Source organism: Scaptodrosophila lebanonensis, unplaced genomic scaffold (assembly GCF_003285725.1).
Source record: "Scaptodrosophila lebanonensis strain 11010-0011.00,11010-0021.00 unplaced genomic scaffold, SlebRS2 tig00000024-arrow-pilon, whole genome shotgun sequence".
NCBI classification, from domain to species: domain Eukaryota; kingdom Metazoa; phylum Arthropoda; class Insecta; order Diptera; family Drosophilidae; genus Scaptodrosophila; species Scaptodrosophila lebanonensis.
Genome location: NW_022060538.1, coordinates 23006375 through 23026566, shown reverse-complemented (window position 1 = coordinate 23026566; position 20192 = coordinate 23006375). Strand labels below are relative to the sequence as shown.

At 44.1% G+C, this 20192-nt stretch overlaps 7 protein-coding genes across 7 annotated transcripts; 5 read left to right on the top strand and 2 right to left on the bottom strand.

The window, feature by feature from the left end:
• The first annotated feature begins 2592 nt into the window (after positions 1-2592).
• On the top strand, positions 2593-3799 carry LOC115621037 (RNA polymerase II degradation factor 1). Its single transcript, XM_030514559.1, has 2 exons — positions 2593-2616; positions 2681-3799. Exons 1-2 carry the CDS (start codon positions 2593-2595, stop codon positions 3797-3799), a joined length of 1143 nt encoding a protein of 380 aa, XP_030370419.1.
• Positions 3800-5376: 1577 nt separating this feature from the next.
• On the bottom strand, positions 5377-6599 carry LOC115621036. Its single transcript, XM_030514558.1, has 4 exons — positions 6585-6599; positions 6291-6509; positions 5795-6251; positions 5377-5567 (listed from the first exon to the last, which is right to left on the bottom strand). Exons 1-4 carry the CDS (start codon positions 6597-6599, stop codon positions 5377-5379), a joined length of 882 nt encoding a protein of 293 aa, XP_030370418.1.
• Positions 6600-10473: 3874 nt separating this feature from the next.
• Positions 10474-11349, top strand: LOC115621722. Its single transcript, XM_030515435.1, has 2 exons — positions 10474-10488; positions 10549-11349. The coding sequence occupies exons 1-2, from the start codon at positions 10474-10476 to the stop codon at positions 11347-11349; spliced, it is 816 nt and encodes a 271-aa protein (XP_030371295.1).
• Positions 11350-12450: 1101 nt separating this feature from the next.
• Positions 12451-14331, top strand: LOC115621532 (odorant receptor 82a). The gene is made up of 6 exons (XM_030515197.1): positions 12451-13091; positions 13156-13336; positions 13425-13797; positions 13909-14013; positions 14070-14222; positions 14281-14331. Exons 1-6 carry the CDS (start codon positions 12635-12637, stop codon positions 14329-14331), a joined length of 1320 nt encoding a protein of 439 aa, XP_030371057.1. The 5' UTR covers positions 12451-12634.
• A 511-nt stretch (positions 14332-14842) lies between these two features.
• Positions 14843-16169, top strand: LOC115620639 (omega-amidase NIT2-like). Its single transcript, XM_030513976.1, has 5 exons — positions 14843-14871; positions 14930-15267; positions 15341-15521; positions 15692-15925; positions 15979-16169. Exons 1-5 carry the CDS (start codon positions 14862-14864, stop codon positions 16065-16067), a joined length of 852 nt encoding a protein of 283 aa, XP_030369836.1. The 5' UTR covers positions 14843-14861; the 3' UTR covers positions 16068-16169.
• A 133-nt stretch (positions 16170-16302) lies between these two features.
• Positions 16303-17665, top strand: LOC115620638. The gene is made up of 2 exons (XM_030513975.1): positions 16303-16570; positions 16662-17665. Exons 1-2 carry the CDS (start codon positions 16357-16359, stop codon positions 17618-17620), a joined length of 1173 nt encoding a protein of 390 aa, XP_030369835.1. The 5' UTR covers positions 16303-16356; the 3' UTR covers positions 17621-17665.
• A 119-nt stretch (positions 17666-17784) lies between these two features.
• On the bottom strand, positions 17785-19019 carry LOC115621035 (fibronectin type 3 and ankyrin repeat domains protein 1). The gene is made up of 4 exons (XM_030514557.1): positions 18642-19019; positions 18330-18575; positions 18072-18276; positions 17785-18006 (listed from the first exon to the last, which is right to left on the bottom strand). The coding sequence occupies exons 1-4, from the start codon at positions 19017-19019 to the stop codon at positions 17801-17803; spliced, it is 1035 nt and encodes a 344-aa protein (XP_030370417.1). The 3' UTR covers positions 17785-17800.
• Positions 19020-20192: the final 1173 nt, after the last annotated feature.

The window sequence follows — 20192 nt, the reverse complement described above, 5'->3', positions numbered from 1 at the left end:
TCTGTATGTATTCTGAGACTGGGGATTGCCGCACGCCTCCTAGATGTGTGTTTTCAGACTGGGGATTGCCGCACGTCTGTGTGTATTCTGAGACTGGGGATTGCCGCACGCCTCCTAGATGTGTGTTTTCAGACTGGGGATTGCCGCACGTCTGTGTGTATTCTGAGACTGGGGATTGCCGCACGTCTCCTCTATTTGTGTGTTCAGACTGGGGATTGCCGCACGTCTGTATGTATTCTGAGACTGGGGATTGCCGCACGTCTCCTCTATTTGTGTGTTCAGACTGGGGATTGCCGCACGTCTGTATGTATTCTGAGACTGGGGATTGCCGCACGTCTCCTTTATATATGTGTTCAGACTGGGGATTGCCGCACGTCTGTATGTATTACACCAGCAAGCTTGACATTGTGAAATAACGGATCCCCTCATGGGCCACCATAAAATGTTGTGTCGCTACTCGTTTGTAACGGCAATGATGAGCATACTGACTTTAACTGCTCAGGGGTGTAACGTTATTTCTTTTATTGTAATTTCAAGCTTAACCTACAATGTAATACACCGAATTTTCTATGTCTAAAATGTTCCGGCACATATATAAAGTCTCTCTTTTCGCTTCGCTCACACACTTCTAACTCGCTATTGTTCCGCGCACACACCACACGTCCGCTCGCTTCGGCTTCTCAAATCGCTCTCCTTCCGCGCACACACCACACGTCCGCTCGCTTCGGCTTCTCAACTCGCTCTCCTTTGTTTTATCGAGCCAAAAAAAGGAATCGACAAGGTATCTCGATTATTAGCAAGGTTGGGCATCACTCGTCGACCAGTGCTGTCAGGGCTACGATAAATGGCAGTTGCCGGTTCAAATAGATTGCAAAATCTTCCACCTAGATTAGCAAAATAAACTTATATACTTATTACAAAACAACGCTGTCTACGCGAGAGCTGTTACTAAAAGGTACTAAATTCGCAAAACCTCTTAGACGCTTCATTTAGTAAGTATTTACTTTACTTGGCTGTTCTATAGACTACATCTATACTAACTAATTTGAATCAATAACAACAAGCCAAACACAATGAACATGCTCTGCCATTATCTAACGCAAAATCTGCACCTATTCAGCCAAGCTGTGATTTTAATTACGTATACGTTACGGTTTTTTCGTGGTTTGTATGCAAATGATGGAGGTCACTTGAAATTTTCGTACTTCTACTCGTATGTTTTCGTATTTGTGAAGTGAACCGCTCCACTCAATGAAGTTTGTGCGCTTGCTTGATTTCAGTCTTACAATTGAGTATTTCGTAATGAAAATGGTGTTGTGTGACAGCTGTGTTCACACTGTATTGCCAGTAGAAGTTTTAAATAAATGACACACAATCAATCATATACATTTTAGCTGTTAACTGTGCCGTGTTCATTAATTTGTAATTATGCACCAGCTGTGTAAGCATATTTAGAAGCTGCCTCTGAGGTCATTTGGGGTTGTGGGTGGGCATCTGCCCCCACCATGCTAGGCGAAAGGGGCATTGCTTACGAAAGCTAAAGTAAATTGTGTAAGAATATCATTTACATTTAAAGCCATTCGACAAAAGGCTAGCATAAGCTGCTTTCTTTGGCAACAACACATCTTTATACCCTGGTTGTTTTTTCAATTTGTCTTTTGGTTGCAAATGTGTTGATGATTTTGAACAGCAAATGAATTGACAAAAAATTAATTTATGCACAGAGACCACGCAACCATCGCCGGCGAGCATCGTCAAGCAGCGCGTCGACTCGTGGGTCCCTTAAAACGGTCTGTTAATGAATGGCAGTAGATTCGTCTGCCTCCGACCCTGAATACGAAATTCGTGGGACCTGCAGTCTTACTAGCATAAAAAATTACTTTCTTTTAAACTGGTCTGCCGCTTGGCGTCTCGCTTTTGGCTTGCGATGTCTGCGCTCCAATCTGTCCCTCCGTCTCTCTGTCTGGGCCTTTTGTTAGAGCCACTTCCTCAACTATTCCACGCTATCAATTTGTGTAATGTATTAACTAATAATATTTTGCATTTATCGAAATAAATTCAGCGCTGACAATGGGAAATATTACAAGATTATACAAATTTGAATACTTTATTATTGGCCATAGCCAATCGGAGTATTGCCGTTGTTGGTATTGTTGTTGTTGTTGTTTTCACTGATGCTATTAGATAACCTGCCCGCTGTCCATTCGTCGTTGCTGCCAGATGCATCTTTGAATGGCTCTGGCTCTGGCTTTGGCCAGTGGCTCATCAGCATGAATATTTGTGCGTATGCTGAGTATGGTTCCGTGATTTGTCAACCACATGGCATCGCATATCGTTATATGAGCACTCTGCGCCGCTCTCCTCGCTTCATTCGATTTCGGGGCGATCCCATTCGATTTGTGCGACAATAGATTTGGTTATTTTATGACACTGCCCACTTTTTGGGAAACGGAATCGCATTTCTAATGTGTGGCCGGGCTTTTTGGTATCTTATAAAAACATTGTAACCGAAGAGTTTGGGCATCAGTCGGGTCCAAGCAGCAGAGTTGGATTGTGATAAAACGTGTGTGTGCAGTCTAGCAGATATTTAAGATGAAGCCTATCGCAATTTTAGTGGTAAGCCGCGACCGTTTAGCTGTCCATATCTGTTCGAATCTATATCTCCTATCATTACCCATAGGTTCTATCGTGCGCCTTGCTTGCCGCATCGGTGCCGCAGGGCTACAAGTACCAGCAGCCCCAAGTGGTGCAACAAGGGCAGCAGGTGAAGCAGACGGTGCCACTTGGCAATCTTCGCCCCCAGACGCCGGTCTCGTCGAGCGGAATTTACTCAGTTCCGCAAGCCCCTTCGTTGGGCCAATTCAGCGTGCAGACACAACAGCAACAACAGCAACAACAACAAATTCAGACTATTCAGAACATCGCATCTCCTCCCGCTTCCATTGGATTGCCTGCGCCCATTCCCGTACAGGCACCAATAGCTCTTCCGCAATTGCAAGTGCCCCAGCCGCAGCAACAGCCACAGCTGGTTAGCTATCAGCAGCCCCAACAATTTGTACAGAATGTTCAGCAGCCGCAGCAACAATTTGTGCAGACTCAATATGTGCAGCGACCCGCTATTGTGACGAAGGATATCTATATTCACTCCGCTCCCGACGATACTGAGGAGATTGGTCAAGCCGGACCTGGATTAGACAGTGGTCCCATCCGCAAGAACTATCGCATTGTGTTCATTAAGGCTCCTAGCCAGAATCTGCGATACACCGCCGCTGCCTTGAAGCGCGCTCAAGCAACTAACGAGGAGAAGACAGTCATCTATGTGCTGTCCAAGAAACCTGACATTAGCGAAATCCAACAGCAATTGCAGGTCACTCAATCCGAGGCCAAGGTGCACAAGCCGGAAGTCTACTTCATCAAGTACAAAACGCAGGAGGAGGCTCAGCGCGCTCAACAGGAAATTCAGGCACAATACGACGCTTTAGGTGGCGCCACGCATATCTCTGACGAAGGCATTGCTCCGATTACTAGCGTCTCCGGAGGCCCCTTGAACCTGGGCAGCCTTGTACCACAGCAAATTCAATCACAGCAGATTGTGCAGCCCCATATCCAGACCATCTCGCAATCCATTTCGCAACCACAAATTGTGCAGACGCACACCACGCAGGAGTTATCGCATGGCAGCCAGCAGCAGACATTTGTGCAGCAAGGGGGCTTCCAAGCCTCTTCTCTGGGGACTGGCATTAACTTTGGTGCCAGCCTGCCATCAAGAAAATATGTTCCCGCCAAAGCTTTGAAATAAGTCCGAAGCATCCACGAGAATAGTCATGTCTGTTGAGTTCAAGATTTTCATCCGCTACATTTTAGTCTATTATAATTTATTGTCAAAACCAAGTGAAATAAATATTTTAATCAGCAAACAAATGGAAAAATCAATTTAATTGATCATCCGCAGAGGAATTCTATATATCTGGTGATAAACTCACCTCCCAAATGGTAAAAGCTAGGAAGCTGAATTGTGCACTCAAGTATCCTTTACAGTCCAGGTGAGTACGAAGAACATTTAGCCACTAAAGTCGGGCAAGACCAGCTAGTATAATCCACATTTTGTGCTTCTTCCAAAAAAGTTCCTATGGAACCTACGGAGTCGCAAATTACTTTAGATTTTATGCAACTGCACAACATACTATATAGTATAACTAAATTGTATTCATTTATTCACAAAAATTGGCTAATAGATTGGTGTGTATCTATAATTAGTTAATAATAAAGAGTACATTCATATGTATGTGTATGTACTTACATACATACATGCATTTTTCAATGCACCAATACAAATTTAAAGAACATACTATACAGTTTCTTTTGTATCTATTCTTCGGAGGAAAACTAAAGGAAAACGTGAGCCCCAATAATGCTGCAATGAATACCTTATTTGCAATTTGTTTTGTATTCTTTCTGAAAGTATACAAACCAAGTTTGCACGTAATTGGTTAAAAGTTGCAAAATTTTCCATACAAATGGCAGAGCCCGAAGTTGGAATATCCCAGCATCTCTAGCTTCTTAGCTCCTAACGTTTGGCCGTACAATTTTTCCACGGAGAACCCCCAATTATTCGAACTGCCACAGAAGACCTGCTAGTTATAATTAACAAACGTTCAGATTTTCAAACTCTGTTTGTGTAAGCAGAGGTGATGGCCATAGGCATTTCTTTCCTAGTTAAAAATTCACAAAACCGGAGACTTTACATCACATTTGACTCATTCAGTAGCAAATGCGTGTGACCACCGATGTTTTAATTGGCTGCATATAATATGTATATAAGTCAGATTCAATTTCGCTTAATCACGCTTTGAAGACACCCAAATGATGCTAATCGAGGCGACCGGTTTCAGCCATCGGCGACAAAGACGCCATCGCAACTATTGGGCAATGGTCCTCTTATGTCACAATGCTAATGTATAAACATTTTTATGATTCCCATTGACAATCTTTATGATTGCCTGCGTGCCATTAATTGGCTTATTCAATCACTAATTGCTAATTGCTGTGAAATAGAGAATTAAGTCGGTAATAGCTTAGATTGTGAAAGACAATTTGAAGGTCACTCTTTGGGGAGATGGATATGCATGTGATTATTTGTCCGATTCAATATTCAATTTTCCATGTAATTTCTCACACAGTTTTGAAATTTAGTTAAAGAAATTTATTAAATAAATACATTTATTTCGAAGAATAAATTCAACAATTTTTATATAAAGAAAATAACTCATTTATTCGCTATATTCTTGTATGTACTATATACTAGTATAAAGAATATGTTAACACTTATTTGTAAGCTTTTTGTAATTCTCAGTCAATTCAAATGGTAAATTATACCTAGGCACGTAAATTGGCGGGCAGGTATTGGTTGGACACCTGACCACCTCCAACACCAAAAGCGGCTCCGTTGCTGGCAGCATTCAGAGATCCAGAGGCGCGCTGGTTGTCCAAAACGCCAATCACTGAGGTAACAGGCGCTATGCCCTCGTCAGAGATCTGTGTAGTGCCACCTAGCTGATCGTATTGAGCTGCAAAAGCGAAAGAAGAGGTTAACCGGTGAATGATGAGTGTACATGTTGACCTTTAAATGCTAATGGGGGGACAAATGCGACAAATGTGCTCGAATTCACACATAAGCTAGCAAAAAATATGTCTCTTTTCAAAGAAACCGAACATAAAACTAGTTGAAATTCAATGCGGTAGATGATAGCCACAGGCCAATCAAATCCAAATATAGATATTCGAGCTAGTCTACCTTGAATGGTGCGCTGCGCATGTGCAGCCTCCTCCTGAGTCTTGTACTTGATGAAGAAGACCTCCGGCTTGCTGGGTGGCTTTGGAGCTGCCTGCTCGAAGGCGGCCTGCAGATCCACAGGATCTGGCTTCTTGGTCAGCACATAAATAATGGTCTTCTCCTCGGTGGGCGCCTGTTTAATTCGAAGGGACGCCTTACTTACACTAGGCGTGGGCGCCTTTATGAAGACGATTCGATAGTGTTTGCGTGGTGGAGGAATCGGATATTGGGGCTGAGCATAGCGCTGCTCCTCCTCTTGGTCTGGTGGTGGCACGTGCACATATATGTCCTTTGATACCAGGGAGGGGCCACCGCCGCCATTGTAACTCGGCGGCGCTTGCTGTTGCTCCTGTTGAGCGCCGGTGTTGTAACCAAAGTTGCTGGATTGTTGCTGCAGGCCGAACGGCAATTGTTGTTGCTGCTGCTGGTGCTGCTGTTGGTGCTGCTGTTGGTGCACAGAATTGTAGCTGAGGGAGCTGCCTCCTGCACTCGAAAGCACCTGCTGTACTTTGGGGGCCTGCAACGCCTGCTGCAACAGCTGCTGGCCATCGATGCTGGCAATCTGCGGTATGGCCGGAAGCTGCAGGCTTCCCGGTTGCAGCTGCTGTTGTTGCTGCTGTTGCTGATAGTTGTATCCTTGCGGCGCAGCCAACGCTAGGCTGAGCAGGCACGTTAACTGGCGAAAAAACGAATATTTTATTTATTCTTATACCACTCCGCAATCCCCCTTCACTCTTCACTTTGCACTTACAACGAACACGCGCATTTCCGTTTTCTTAGACGTAAGTCTTCACTTGATTCCTATTTGATAATTTCAATAAAATTGTGCAGCACCTGGACGCTCGGCCAGCACAAATCGACTAAATGCTAATCAGAAACCGCCTAGACTTATAAGAGCCGAACTGCCGAAATTGTCGATCATCAAAATCTGCGCCTGCACTACTGTCAGCGGAATGTTCAAATGAAACTGAAACTGAAATCGAAATCGAAACCGAAGTCAAAACTAAAACCAAAGTCAGACAAAGAGCGAGCGCAGAGTTACAAGTTCGGAGCGATGCGGCAAACTCGCTTTTTCCTATCCGAAGACAACCTTGAGGGCTAGTCCAGCAGACGGTGCGCTGTTGTTGCTATTGTGGCTAGGCGAGAAAATCTCGGACTCCACCACAAACGCACGAAAGCAAAAGTCTGCGTCACCTCTTCAGCTACGAAAACATTCGTATTGTGTTTTGGATACTCCGCCGGAAGTTATATGTTTTGTTGTGGCTACAAATTTCACTGCCAGCATTGTCATTTATCTTTTCATCATTTTTATTTTCGCGCACTCGCAACATAATTGGAACGCTTGTGTGATTTACATTTTTCAATAATTAAACTGGCTGGCAGAAATTGAATGGTTCGTGCGCTATTCCATTAGCAACGGCGCCAAATTTCTCAGCTTTGCCAAAATCAATTTAATTTGCTTGGACGGAGACGTTGACCCAAATACAGATACCGATGAACCCTCCATATGAGCTGGCATTGCAATTTGCTGGGCTTGCAAATTTAATTGGAATACACAATGCGGTCCGCTTTGCAGTTTGGCAGTTTGGTTTTGCGCTTTAGAGTTGGAGTTTCATAACAAGACAATGTCGATGGGGGATTGATATGTTTGTAAATCGAACAATTATAGCAAATTTTGGACAGCCCTGAGCGGAGTTTTTCAAATAATTTCTCGCTAATATTATATGTGTATGTGTCTCCGTCTCCACACTCCAATCAATGTCCCTCGCCTAGAGGTGAGGGCACTCATCGTAGATTTGGGTCACATTTGGCTGGGGCTTGACGGCGAAACAGCGGTCGGGAAGATGAATGATGATGATATTTTGATGTATGTCTGCAGATTAATCAAAACACAGATTTTACGCGCAGAGTTGAAACTTAAGCTGATTCACAACGCACTCAAATGACCGCGTAGCGTGCATATTTTTGGAACTTTGTTATTTATTTGTATACATACTATGAGTAAACTATACATACATATGTATTACTATTCAGTTTCAAGTAGTTATGTAATGCGCTTACAATGTGGTAGTAGCGAAGGTGGGGGCGTTACAGCTGCGCAATATAGTATGGGCCGGTTCTTTTTTTCTATCAATAATACGGTACAATAAAGAGTGCCCTTTGCAGCATTATGTAAAGCTTAAACAATGATAACCAAAATTAGCGAATTGATGATTACATAAGCTTTATAATCTCCATTGAATGCCAAAAAACCATTTCTCGCATTCAATTTCACATTAAAAACTCAATTAACTTCACTTTCATGTGGATCTTTCTTTGGATCTGGGTATGGAGGCGCAGACGCGTGTGTGGAAAATTAACACGACCATGGCACGGGATGCCAACACTTGGACCTGTATCAATCAAAAACAAGCAATGCAAGGCAACTATTAAATAATCCATCAAGCTGGGAGAAAAGCTGGTAAAGAGCAAGCCAAATAAATATTAATTTAAAATCCAAAACAAATCAAGAAAAATTCACACCTCCAAGGCGCACAAAGTCAAAGTCGATTTGCCAGTCGCTACCGTCAACTCCATGACAAACCAATTTTTATTTCTTTTGTGCCTGGTGTCCCAGCAAAATGCCGAAAATTGCTTCATAATGGAAACCCAGTGGGTGATTATATTGCAAATTATGTTTTCTTGCAGCGGGCAGTACTAATCGGTTTATTTATTGCTCAAGTTTAATTTTATAATATTTAAAAACAACACAACTAATAAAGATGTCCAAGGCCTATCTACTCAAATGGATTTGTATTAATTTTTTTTTTTTCTTTAATCGAATTGTGGCCACCCGACGACTACAGGTTAATATTCGAAGCGAAAGCTTTTCGAAGTTTTCAATAAAAAATTTGGGTTTAAACATTGAGTAAATAAAGTTTTGACAAAGCTTTTGATTCGATTGTCTCATGAGTCTTGAAAGCTTCAAGCCCCAAAGCAACTTTTCCTGATATTTGGGCGATTTTTTTGTGGTATACAAAACATGTTGCCTACCGTTTGGTTCTCATAATTAACTAGTACGAACTCTTGAGAGCCACCCACCAAATTGAGCAATTTGGAATGCTATTAATTTAACGGCTCAGAGACCGAGACCCAAAACACTTTGCCAGAAGTTACCCAGTTTGCACAACATCTTGCGGCTTGTGGCCATAGTTATCCATGGGTTGATGCGGCTGTTGCTACATCTCGGTCTTGGGCTCTGTCTTGGCCCGGGCTTGGTCTCGCGAATGCGTAAATGAAGAGTGGAACCGTGCATGTTCATTAGCCCTTGTTCCGGACAAAAAGCACTCGAGCAAACGGCTCATTACACAAACCGCAAATTGCTTTGTGGGCACCGCATTTAACCCTTGCGCACGCTCAAAGCAGCGTCGACAACAAGAGTAACACAATAAATGAAATACTATTGACAAAGGCTTCAAATAGCTACGGTCACATAATCAAAAGTGAATTCATCTCAAAGTGCTGCACAAACGCTGGACATTTGCGCCGTCCTCTTTTGTGTCTAGCCCATATGATAAATGAGATAGAAATCTGTTGAGCTCAACCTCATGCTGATGTTGATGCTGATGCTGATGCCGATGCCGATGCTGATGTTCATGTTGAAGCTCATGTACTAGTACATGGCTTGAGCATGGAAGCGATCACGCATGCAGATTGCGGATTTTGGCTTGGCGGGTCATTAATTAAAGATGACAAAGCGTTTAAGAGCGATGGTAGTGGTTAAGTAGCCAGCATGTTGGCACAATTGTGGGCGAACTAGGGTGCATTTGCAAGTGTGCCAATAAATGTGGCTCTCATCATCATTATCATCATCAGCATCGTCCTCATCGTCTGTAGCATCGGCATTGAACCCGCCGCAAGGTAATGAGGCGCGATATGTAGCGTCTACATCGAAGCCATGTTGAACTAAAATCGATTTAGGGTTTATGCAATTTGGTATTTAATAGCATTTAATCGATGTCTGGTATGTGGTGTACCCGTTGCCCGCCAGCCAAACATAATGGTCTGCATCAGGGCTGGCAATTAAGAGAGACAAGCAACGAAATAGCTGCCAACAAAGAAACCCAAATCTGGCCAAGTTTTTGAGGGGAACCACGCTAATTGGCCGTGTATTTGAATGTACACATGTAAGCTTGTACGTATGTATGTAGGTCTGTGGATGGATGAATGTAACGCAGGCAACTACAAGCAACCCGTGCTGTTTAATGAGAGATTTGAAAAGCGAATAGGCAAGCAACCAGCCAACTAGTGAAGAAGACAAAAATTGCTGTGCCATGTGAAGATGGCGGCGATGACGACTGCGGCTGGTGATGGCGCTGGCGCTGGCACTGGCGAAGGCGAATGCGAAGGCAAAGGTGAGCTGTGGCCGTGCAGAAGATCAGCTGAAAACAAACTAAAACACAAACAATGAACATGCAACAAGTTAAAATTTTGTGCGCTTTTCATAGCCCGCTGATGATGATTTTTGAACTTAACTCTGGCTTTACCTGTATAAAAGCCAGGCGATCACCAGCAAATTTATACAGTTCACAGCGAACAACCAAGGAAACCAAACGTGAGCCTCTAGTCTCTCCAGCCAACAGCTCAACTCAAGTTCAGAAATGCGTGGATTTATTGTAAGCAGACCTCAGCTTCTCTGGCTTAAGGATTTACTTATTAACCCGCTCTTTTCTTAGATTTTATGCTTGACCGCCACTGCGTTCGCAGCGCCACAAGGCTACAACTACAATGTGGGTCCATCCGGCTTTGGAGGTGTAAGCACTGCTTCCGGCTCGTCCGCCTTTTTCCAGAGCGGCCATCAGGCGGTAGCAGCAGGCCCAGCGCCGCAACAGACATTCTTCCAACAGCCTGCTCCCGTGCAGGTGGCACATCATCAGCAGCAACAGCAGCAATTGGCCCATCAGCAGGCCCAGCAGACAGTGGTGTCCAAACGCTTCTATATTCACTCGGCGCCCGAGGATGCTGATGAGGACTACAAGGAGCGCCACATAACTGTGGGCGTACCCAAGCGCAACTACAATGTGGTGTTCATTAAGTCGCCACAACGCTCCAACAAAAAGACCTCCATTAAGATCAGCCCCGCTGTTAATGAAGAGAAGACCGTCATCTATGTGCTTAACAAGAAGGCCGACAGCTCCGATGTCCAGGCCGAGGTCATCGAACACGCCTCTTCCACGAGCAAGCCCGAGGTATTCTTCATCAAATACAAGACGAACGAGGAGGCTGCCCATGCCCAGCAACAAATCCAGGCTCAATACGATGCTTTGGGTGGCAGCAGCCAAATCACCGACGAGGGCGTCGCTCCAGTCACCTCAGTTATCGGCGCTCTCGGAGGCGGCGATGCCCAAGGCGATGCTGGCGCGGCTGTGGTTTCTAGCAACGCTGTCTACCAGCATGGCAGCACTGGACCTGCGGCTCAACAGATTGTCTCGACGGGTTCGCATGGCGGCAACGCATACCTTCCACCCAATTTCTAAGCAGTTGAAACAGCTGTGTAAGGGACTACACACTACACTAATGCACCACACCCTCCCCCACTCCCCCTTTTGTTGATTACCTATATAAATAAAAGTCATTGTTAGAAAATGTAAGCAGCACGCTTTATTTTCAATTTTATATTTTTGCGAAAGCCAAAGACCTCGATGATGAACGGATAACGAATTTAGGTGTAATTTAGGTAAGCATTAGCGCATCCATCATTATCCGAAGGTAATTTTGTTTGGGTTAGCCAAGATCTGACCGTAGCTTGCGCTTGTCTGCGGTTCATTTCATTAACTCGTCATTGTTTACAAAACCCATCACTGGCACTGGCATTGGCGGCTGAATTGATGCGGGCAGCCGTAACCAATTGTTTCACGTAAATGTTGTTTCATTTAAATTTACCTTTCTTCTGATTTCTTTGCAAATATTCGGGCAGTTCAGGTTTCTCGACGCAGCAAACTGCCACACTTTTTTTTTTGTTTTGTTAAAGGACACGGTATATAACAAGCGCTATATTCGGCGAGATTCAGCGTGCTTAAACGAGCAAATACTATCAAAATTTTTTTTTTTTTAGCAAATTGGAGGCTGATGACTTACACTCGTATATGGGATTGTCTGGGATTCATTTCAAATTTCAAACCCAAACTGAAATTATGAAACAGGCGAACATAGTATACCAAAAGCGGCTTAAACGAGATTGATTATTACTCAATTAAATAATTAATACTAATAGTAAATATGTTCGAAAATTGTATGCTGATTTATGCTTGCTAGTATTTAGGAGAGTCGTGGCCATTAAAGTGAGACTTAAGCTAAACCAATCAAACGTACCAATACAAAGGAAAGTTATTGTCGCAAAGAATGTTAATGCCAATATAGGGTCCTCAAACTGCAGATGTCCTTTTCGTACATAGCGGCGGTAGATGTTTTTTGTTGGTATAAGAAATGTAATTTCCAGTTCATGCTCCGTTGATGTGTTTAAAAGTTTATCTCAATTTACAAGTATTTTCAAACTCAATTACGTAATTCGTGGCCTCTTTTTTAAAAATACAAAACAATACTTACTTATAATTTTGATTTGTATGCTTGCCCGCATAGAGATTATTCAGTATTTTGTGATTCTTTTGCCTTTCATTACTTGTCTGTAAGTTGGCGTTCTGTCTGCTTAAGTCCACTTAAAACTGACAGTTCGATCAATTTCTGTCACAATTATTATGTCAACAATCCATCAGAACCGTCGCAATCACTGTAATTAGCCGCAACAAAAATGGAACGTCCACGATGCCAACAATTAATTTAAGAAGCCAATACTTAAGCGCTGTAATTAAAAACGTTCGCACATTTCTACATAAAAGGCTCGGCTGCGGCAAATCCTTTCTTATTTTCCGTAAACTTGTCAACGTCATGGTGCGTCTGTTTCATCTGCAGGAGCTCTGTCTGCGTCTCATGGGTCACAATGCTGTCTCCAAGGAGGCGAGCGGCGAGGGTGGCCGCGGAGGACGTGGTGGACGACGCGTATTGAGCTTTAAGCATGTTGTCTCGCTGCTGCTGGTGGCGTCAGCCCAGTACCCCATGGTATCGTACACCATCTACAATCGCGATGACATGGAATTGGTAACCGCGTGCCTGAGCGTCGTGTTCACCAACATGTTGACTGTCATCAAGATAATTACGTTTCTCGTCTACAAACAAGACTTTTGGCAAATGATGCAAAACTTTAGGGAAATGTACAGTCAATGTAAATGAGCTCATAATTTATGCAAAGGTGATTGATTGCACACATACCTATGTACATTCTACAGCGCAGAGCACGGATAATAAATACGTGTCCAAGGCGAACAAACTGGCTTGCTGGCTGGGCCGCGCCTACTGCATCTCCTGCTGTTTCACAGGTCTGTACTTTATGTTGGACCCCATCGTTAAATTCATGCTAGCCAAGCATCGGGGAGTGGTGTACATTCGTGAGCTACCTATGCCTATGAAGTAGGTGTTATTTAATTCCCAGTCGATATACAAACGCAGCTACCAGTACATACTATACACACTACATAAGGCACTTGTCTCGCTACAGATTTCCCTTCAATGACGCCACAAGCCCTGGCTACGAGGTGGCCTTTGCTTATACGATATCTGTGACCATTGTCGTCGTTTGCTACGCATCGGCAGTCGATGGGCTTTTTATATCCTTTGCCATACATTTGCGGGCCCATTTTCAGGCACTTCAATATGCAATACGCACCACCAGCTATGGGAATAAAGATGGCAGAGACCTGCTGGGCCAGGAGCAGGAGCAGCAGCAGCATCTACTAATCGCAGTCGTTAACTATCATGTACTGCTGCTTAGCTTGGCAAACAAACTCTGCTTGATATACATGCCCATTGTCTTCGGCCAGTTTGTCATTACTTCGCTCCAAGTTGGAGTCATCATCTACCAAATAGTTACGGTCGGTTTTCTAACACTCTCGTACTTGCACTTCCACATTAACATACTTGTATACATATACATATATGTACATATATGTACATATGTATATGTATGTGCATTGCTCTTACAGCACATGAGTTCGATTATGGCTCTATTGGTATATTTATCGTTTTTGGGCAGCATCTTGCTGCAATTGTTCATTTATTGCTACGGCGGCGAAATCATCAAAGTAGAGGCAGGTTTGGGCCGACTTTATTTTGCTTGATTTTCATTCATCGAATTGCTTTTCAGAGCGTCATGGTCAGCGTAGCTGTGCAATTATCTGACTGGCATCGAGCAGTGCCCAAACAGCGCCGTTCATTGGCATTGATTATGCTCCGGGCCCAACATCAAGCGCTCATCAAGGCGGGCTTCTATGAGGCTTCTTTGGCTAATTTTATGGCTGTAAGTGTTTCATACTTGTATGTAAAATATCATTTTAATCGCTTTAATGTGATGACAGATTTGCCGAGCCGCTTTGTCGTTCATTACACTGATACAATCCATCGAGTAGAGCTTCAGCAGTACCTTCTGGAGCCGTGGCTATAAATGCAGAACTTTTTAAGTTATGGTTATGCTAAATTACTCTGTACCGAATTATTCTAATTAATACGATACTGTCTTATTGTGAACACAATAGTTGTTTTGTGCAATCGAGTTCTCGCTTTTGTGTGAGGAGAGTAAAAAAGACGTAGCTTGTGTATTTCTTTTCATTATGTTTGTCTGTACAAGGGGAAAAGCAGACTAATCTTTTAAAAATTTAAAAAGCATTTAAAGTATCTGGCATTTAAATAAATGCATCGAACATTGTGTAAACGTGATAAGAACAGTCAAAGATCGATGTCCATCACAATATTCTATATGCACATTTATATACACATGTGCTATAATGTGTAAATAGGCACTGATTTTAAATATTACCACTTTGACAAACAATGGCATTGATTTTCACGCTGATAACTCGCACACGGGCATTAAAATTTCGCTATAAATGGGAAACTCATTTGTTAAATGACACACAATCGACAACAGCGCAGCTCTATCATGGCAAATAGTGAGCTAACGCAATAATCCAAATCATTCGAAGTTAATTAAATTCGACCCTGCGACAGAGCTTACCCTGGCATTGCTGCAGCTACCCGTAGGCACCGATGTTGTGACAAATGTGAGAGAGGCAGTGAGGTGTGTTGGCGAGCTAAAGGCCGAAAATCCACTGCTGCAACTGGCCATACTACCGGAAAGCTTCAACGCCCCATACGGTGTGGAGCACTTTGCCAAATATGCGGAGCGCGTACCGGATGGGCAGACATGTCGGGCACTGTCGCAGCTGGCCCGGCAGCTGGGCATCTACATAATTGGGGGCAGCATAATTGAGCGCGATGGTAATCGGCTCTACAATACATGCACTGTGTGGTCACCTACTGGCCAGCTAATTGGCAAACATCGCAAGGTAAACGTGTTTAGTGGTCGATCTAAGGTAATTTGACGAGCCCGAGCTCCATATTGCCTGCCCACATCTACAGATTCACCTTTTCACAATGAGCATTGAGGCGGCCAATGGCGGCGGCGTGCAGTTTGATGAGGCAGCTGTGCTCACAGCAGGCGACGATGTGACTGTTGTCGAGATTGGGCAGCACAAGGTGGGCCTTGGCGTCTGCCACGACAAGCGGTTCGAGGAGCTGGCACGCATCTATCGTAGCATGGGTGAGTAACACAATTCATGGCAAGTGATCCAGTGAGGCCATCAATGAATTAAGTGTGTTTATCAAGTATGAGGGAAATCTCTTTTAAATTCGAACATAAGATGATGCGTTAGGTTAAACAATTGATATATTAATTTAAATTTATAATTATTATGGATCGACTGGGCACAGGCTGCTCTATGTTGGTGTACCCTTCTGCTTTTTGCATCTGTCAGGGTCCCATGCACTGGGAACTCTTGCAACGCGCACGCGCCACAGACAATCAACTATTCGTGGTCACCTGCTCGCCGGCGCGCAATAATATGTCTGGCTATGTGGCTTATGGTCATTCCATGATCGTAGATCCCTGGGCGCGAGTGCAACGCGAAGCTGGAGAAGGGCCTGAGCTGATTGTAGAACAAATTGGTGAGCAGTTCTTTACAGCTATACAGATAATAAACAAGTATTTTCATTTCCAGACTTTGACTTGGTCGATGAAGTTCGCCGCCAAATACCCATCAACAAGCAGCGACGGACCGATGTCTATACTAGGGCACAGAAGCAGTGACGGAACGGATTGCAAAACCTACAATGAACCACTTTTATAAACAACGAAAAAGCTATGAATTGTACATAATAAATGCGAGGCAGTGAGCAGCTCAGCACTTTACTGATACGGCTTGACATTCTTATCGACGTAAACAGAGCTTGAGCGCCGGACATACGAGCAACGACTGCGTTCAATTGAATGATATTGAGGTTCGGACTAGTAGCGACTCAGTCTTTCAAGAAACGAGACTCAGACACGACACTAATTGCGACAACTCGGGCATAATTAGTTGAAAATTTTATCTAGCATGTTGGGGGTGTTGCCGCCTTATCTTCTGTTGCTCTGCATAGGAGCAGCAAGTGCTCAGATTGCCTATACGCGACACTTGTCCGATTTACGAATAAGAGAGTTGCAAGACCTGGCCGTGCGCCTAAACCACTCGATTAACACAGAAAAATATGCTTGTGAGAACTACTTTGACTACGTTTGTAGTCGTAATAGACCCCTCTTCTCAATCATGGGTAAGAAACAATACCGATATACCGAAAGTGACTGAAGAATAAAACATTTGTTTGTGAGAGTGATAATAATAAACGCATTTATTCGCTTTAGGCCACATTCCGGAAACCAGTTCATTGATTGAGCTTCTAACTGAACTGCAAAACGATCCGCAGCAATTTGAGGCCAAACAAAAACTGCTGGATTTCTTTATCTCGTGCAACACTCTCAAGTCGGTCGAGGACTGCTACCGCGAGACCTTCGAGTACTTCAAGCCGCTCTTTGGCTACATCATAACGAGGAACCTCGTCGACGGTAGCACGCATGAGCTTCAAGACTTTCTCGACGTGCTCACGGCTTTCCTAAAGAAAACGCAGCAGAATGTCATTTTCGAGCGCCATCCCATACGCGCTAATTTAGCGACCTATCACCAAAAGTTTCTTACTCCACGCACTTACTTTCAAGTGGGCGATCTGAACCGCGAGTACGGGGCTCTGCGCATATACAGAGAAAGTTACCAGCACAACTTGCGGAATCTGGAACTCCATCGGAGACTGAACTCCACATACGAACTGGGTGTGCAGCGTACCATGTTGGACTGGAGCCTCTATCTATACCAGAGCCGCAGCAAGCCCATGTCCTACTACTATTCCACATTTACGGTGCACCTCTACATGATGTTGTTTAATAGCACGGAACGGCAGCGCGACTTCCAGCACTTTCGCGAGAGCGTTGAGTGCCTTAAGCTGCCGCAGTTTGTCAATGTCCTTGATGAGGCGCGAACGCTCGCCGTTATTTACCTGAAGAGTTTTCGCAATGCTTGGCAGGACTACAGCGACTGGATCAAATCGTCCAAGGCGCATGGCGAGATCTACGACCACGAGAATGAGATATTAAAGCAATACCATCTAAGCAACAAGCGATTTTTCTTCACGTTCTATGCACAGAATTTCTGCGAATTTGGCAGAGAACTGGCCGAAAATGTTTTTTATTTGGGGTTGAAGCAAAATCCCGATTTCTTTAACATATATTCGTGTGGCTATCAGACGGAATTAACCACAAACTGTGTTTGATATATCGACTTGATTAATAAAAAATAGTTGTGTTCTTCAAAAGCATTTAGATTTTATTTTAATTAATCTCCTGGACGGATTTTCGTAATGTGATCAGAAAATAAAATGTTAAATACCATTGTGCACTCCTTAATTAATTACTTAATTAGAGAATTTTCCTTCAACACCTTCATCGAATAGTTACAAGTCAGTGGGCTTTGTGGCCCGAGTCACCTTCAGCTTCATTTGCCTGAATGTATGCACCTTTTCGAAGTAATCGCCGGCCTCTGTTCTTTTGTATAGCCGTGCCAAATCACAACAGTTTTTGCCCAAATCGTCGATGGCTGCCAAGTCCGCCCCATGGGTGACCAACAATTTCACCAACTCCAGGTCGGCATTCATGACAACTAGTATATCGAGAAAGCATAGCCAAAAACACTTTTTCATTTGCGGCATGTATTTGTCCACCCACCTGCCCGTAACAGCAGCGTCCAACCGCAACGGTCCCTGGCCTCTAAATTTGAACCGGATTCGAGCGCGAACTTCAGCATTTCCAGTTGATTGCCGTCGACTGCAGAATGAGCTGGTGTCATGCCATTGAAGTCAACCGCTTCCAGCTGTGCCTTTTTGTTCAGCAAAATGCGTGCCGACTGCAAATGTCCGTGGTAAAATGCAAGCTGAAATGCAAAACATTCAATGGTCGGTCCCAACAGGAATCCTGGTCACCAACATGTAATGGCGTTGTGTGGCAGCTTGGATTTCCCACGTGGACGCTACAGCCCGCAGAGAGGAGTACATCAATAATGCACATCTCGCCCTGCGTTATCGCATTCGCTAGCGGCAGGAATCCATTGGGTCCCGGATAGTCTATCAAGCTGGGTCGTCGGCGTAACATGCGCTTTACCAGAAACTGTTGACCCTTTCGTATGGCACGATGTAAGCAGTTTGTGGACGGCAATGCAGCCTCAGTAATTGCCTAAACGTAATGCGAGTTAATAAAAACGCAATTTGGACAATCAGAGGACTTCTCCAAAATATTTACGATTACGTCTGGGGATACGGCCAGCACCTCATAATGAGTTCCTTCGGCTGCCAAATGCAACGCAATAATTCGCAATCTACAGCTAAAGTTCTCCTCCAGATTAAATATGGTGATTGGACTGCTGCTACTCCACTCCACCTGCTGCCAGCCGCGCCGTTTATGAAACTTTTCAATTTTATACACCACTGCACCGTCAAAGGCAGACCATTCTATGGTAACGCTATTGATGCTACGGTTCAGGACTTGTGCCTCGAAATGTAGCCAAGATGGATTCGGTTCCGTCAAGTCGTTGGCATTGATCGCAGGAGAGTGGTTTGAGGTGGGGCTGACGGGCTCAGTTTTATTGTCACTCTGATTGTTGTTTATATTTTCGGACATGTTGCAAGTCGTTTATACACATTTAGCCAATTTGTTAGCTTTATTGGTTTTGGCCGCATGCCGATTGAGCTCCCGCCTTAAATCCCCCAAATAGCCATGACTAGTTGGCTCGACGACGACTATACTGTGGCAACAATAGCAACAACAATATTCCATGGCATTGGCATTGCCACATTTTTGTTGAATCAATAAATTGTTGCAACAACGTTGCCTGTTGGCTGTTGGCTGTTGGCTGTTAATACTATACCCGCTTGGCTGTCTTCCGCAGGCTCCTTTTTGTGCTCTGATGGGTTTCAATGTATAGTGTGTGTAGATGGGCTGGTGGGCGGTGTGACACACACAATTGCAAGCTGTTCAAACGTAGTTTTTGGTGTAGAAACTGATACATTTGTCCGGCAACTCAAAAGCTGACTTACTTACTTAATGAACCTTTGACATACTCTGTGACATGTGACAGTGGAACGGGTACTTATCTGGCTGGCATAGACCACACAATACGCCAACTCATTGACCGGGTACTGCACAGAGAGACCAAGATAGCTGCCATGCCAAACACAAAAGCTATCGCACACTCACACCAACACACGCTCGCACATGGAAAAATTATCATTTGTCAAAATCACAACATGAAACCGTTTTAAATTAAGCCACTCTGGCTGTCATACGCCAGTGCTACCAGCCCTGGCCCCGGCCCCGGCGCCGGCCCCACTCCCACACCCACTCCCATGAGTAGCCAGCTTGTACTTTTGCGGTGCCTTTAAACTCGTCAACGCATTCCCCTTAAATGGCATTGTCTGCGGGTGAAGTGAAGTTCTGTTGTCATCTTCCCTGTTGTATTTTCATTGATTGAAAACGACCAGAAGCCCAAGAGGGCTGACTAACAACTCGACGCCCCATACCAACAGTTTATTATACTCCATATATACATACACTGCGACCCATTTGATTGATAACAGTTGGGCTTAAAAGCAACTACGGTAAATGCCCAGGTACGACCAGGCCCCAGGCTCATTAAACTAAGCTTCAATTTGTGCGCACAGCAGCCAATGCGATTCGGTGCCAAATGTGACGAATTTCCATTGCCAAACAGTAAATTAAATGCCTTTTTCTTTCTGGATTCAAAAAGTCATGTCAACTCTTTTTTCGCATCCTTCAAAAGTGCGTAGCTTTTTC

Excerpts from the sequence above, each read along its gene's own strand:
- LOC115621036 (XM_030514558.1), bottom strand. Across the intron at positions 6,252-6,290 it reads GCTCCCTCAGCTACAATTCT|CAACAACAATTGCCGTTCGG; the intron begins GTGCACCAACAG and ends CACCAGCAGCAG. Across the intron at positions 5,568-5,794 it reads TGCGCAGCGCACCATTCAAG|CTCAATACGATCAGCTAGGT; the intron begins GTAGACTAGCTC and ends TCGCTTTTGCAG.
- LOC115621035 (XM_030514557.1), bottom strand. The coding sequence starts at position 19,019 with ATGTCCGAAAATATAAACAACAATCAGAGTGACAATAAAACTGAGCCC. Across the intron at positions 18,576-18,641 it reads CCGTATCCCCAGACGTAATC|GCAATTACTGAGGCTGCATT; the intron begins GTAAATATTTTG and ends CATTACGTTTAG. Across the intron at positions 18,277-18,329 it reads GCCACACAACGCCATTACAT|CTTGCATTTTACCACGGACA; the intron begins GTTGGTGACCAG and ends TTTGCATTTCAG.
- LOC115620638 (XM_030513975.1), top strand. The coding sequence starts at position 16,357 with ATGTTGGGGGTGTTGCCGCCTTATCTTCTGTTGCTCTGCATAGGAGCA. Across the intron at positions 16,571-16,661 it reads ACCCCTCTTCTCAATCATGG|GCCACATTCCGGAAACCAGT; the intron begins GTAAGAAACAAT and ends TATTCGCTTTAG.
- LOC115620639 (XM_030513976.1), top strand. Across the intron at positions 15,268-15,340 it reads TAATTGGCAAACATCGCAAG|ATTCACCTTTTCACAATGAG; the intron begins GTAAACGTGTTT and ends CCACATCTACAG. Across the intron at positions 15,522-15,691 it reads ACGCATCTATCGTAGCATGG|GCTGCTCTATGTTGGTGTAC; the intron begins GTGAGTAACACA and ends GACTGGGCACAG.
- LOC115621532 (XM_030515197.1), top strand. The coding sequence starts at position 12,635 with ATGCCAACAATTAATTTAAGAAGCCAATACTTAAGCGCTGTAATTAAA. Across the intron at positions 13,337-13,424 it reads GAGCTACCTATGCCTATGAA|ATTTCCCTTCAATGACGCCA; the intron begins GTAGGTGTTATT and ends GTCTCGCTACAG. Across the intron at positions 14,014-14,069 it reads GCGAAATCATCAAAGTAGAG|AGCGTCATGGTCAGCGTAGC; the intron begins GCAGGTTTGGGC and ends ATTGCTTTTCAG.
- LOC115621037 (XM_030514559.1), top strand. The coding sequence starts at position 2,593 with ATGAAGCCTATCGCAATTTTAGTG. Across the intron at positions 2,617-2,680 it reads AGCCTATCGCAATTTTAGTG|GTTCTATCGTGCGCCTTGCT; the intron begins GTAAGCCGCGAC and ends CATTACCCATAG.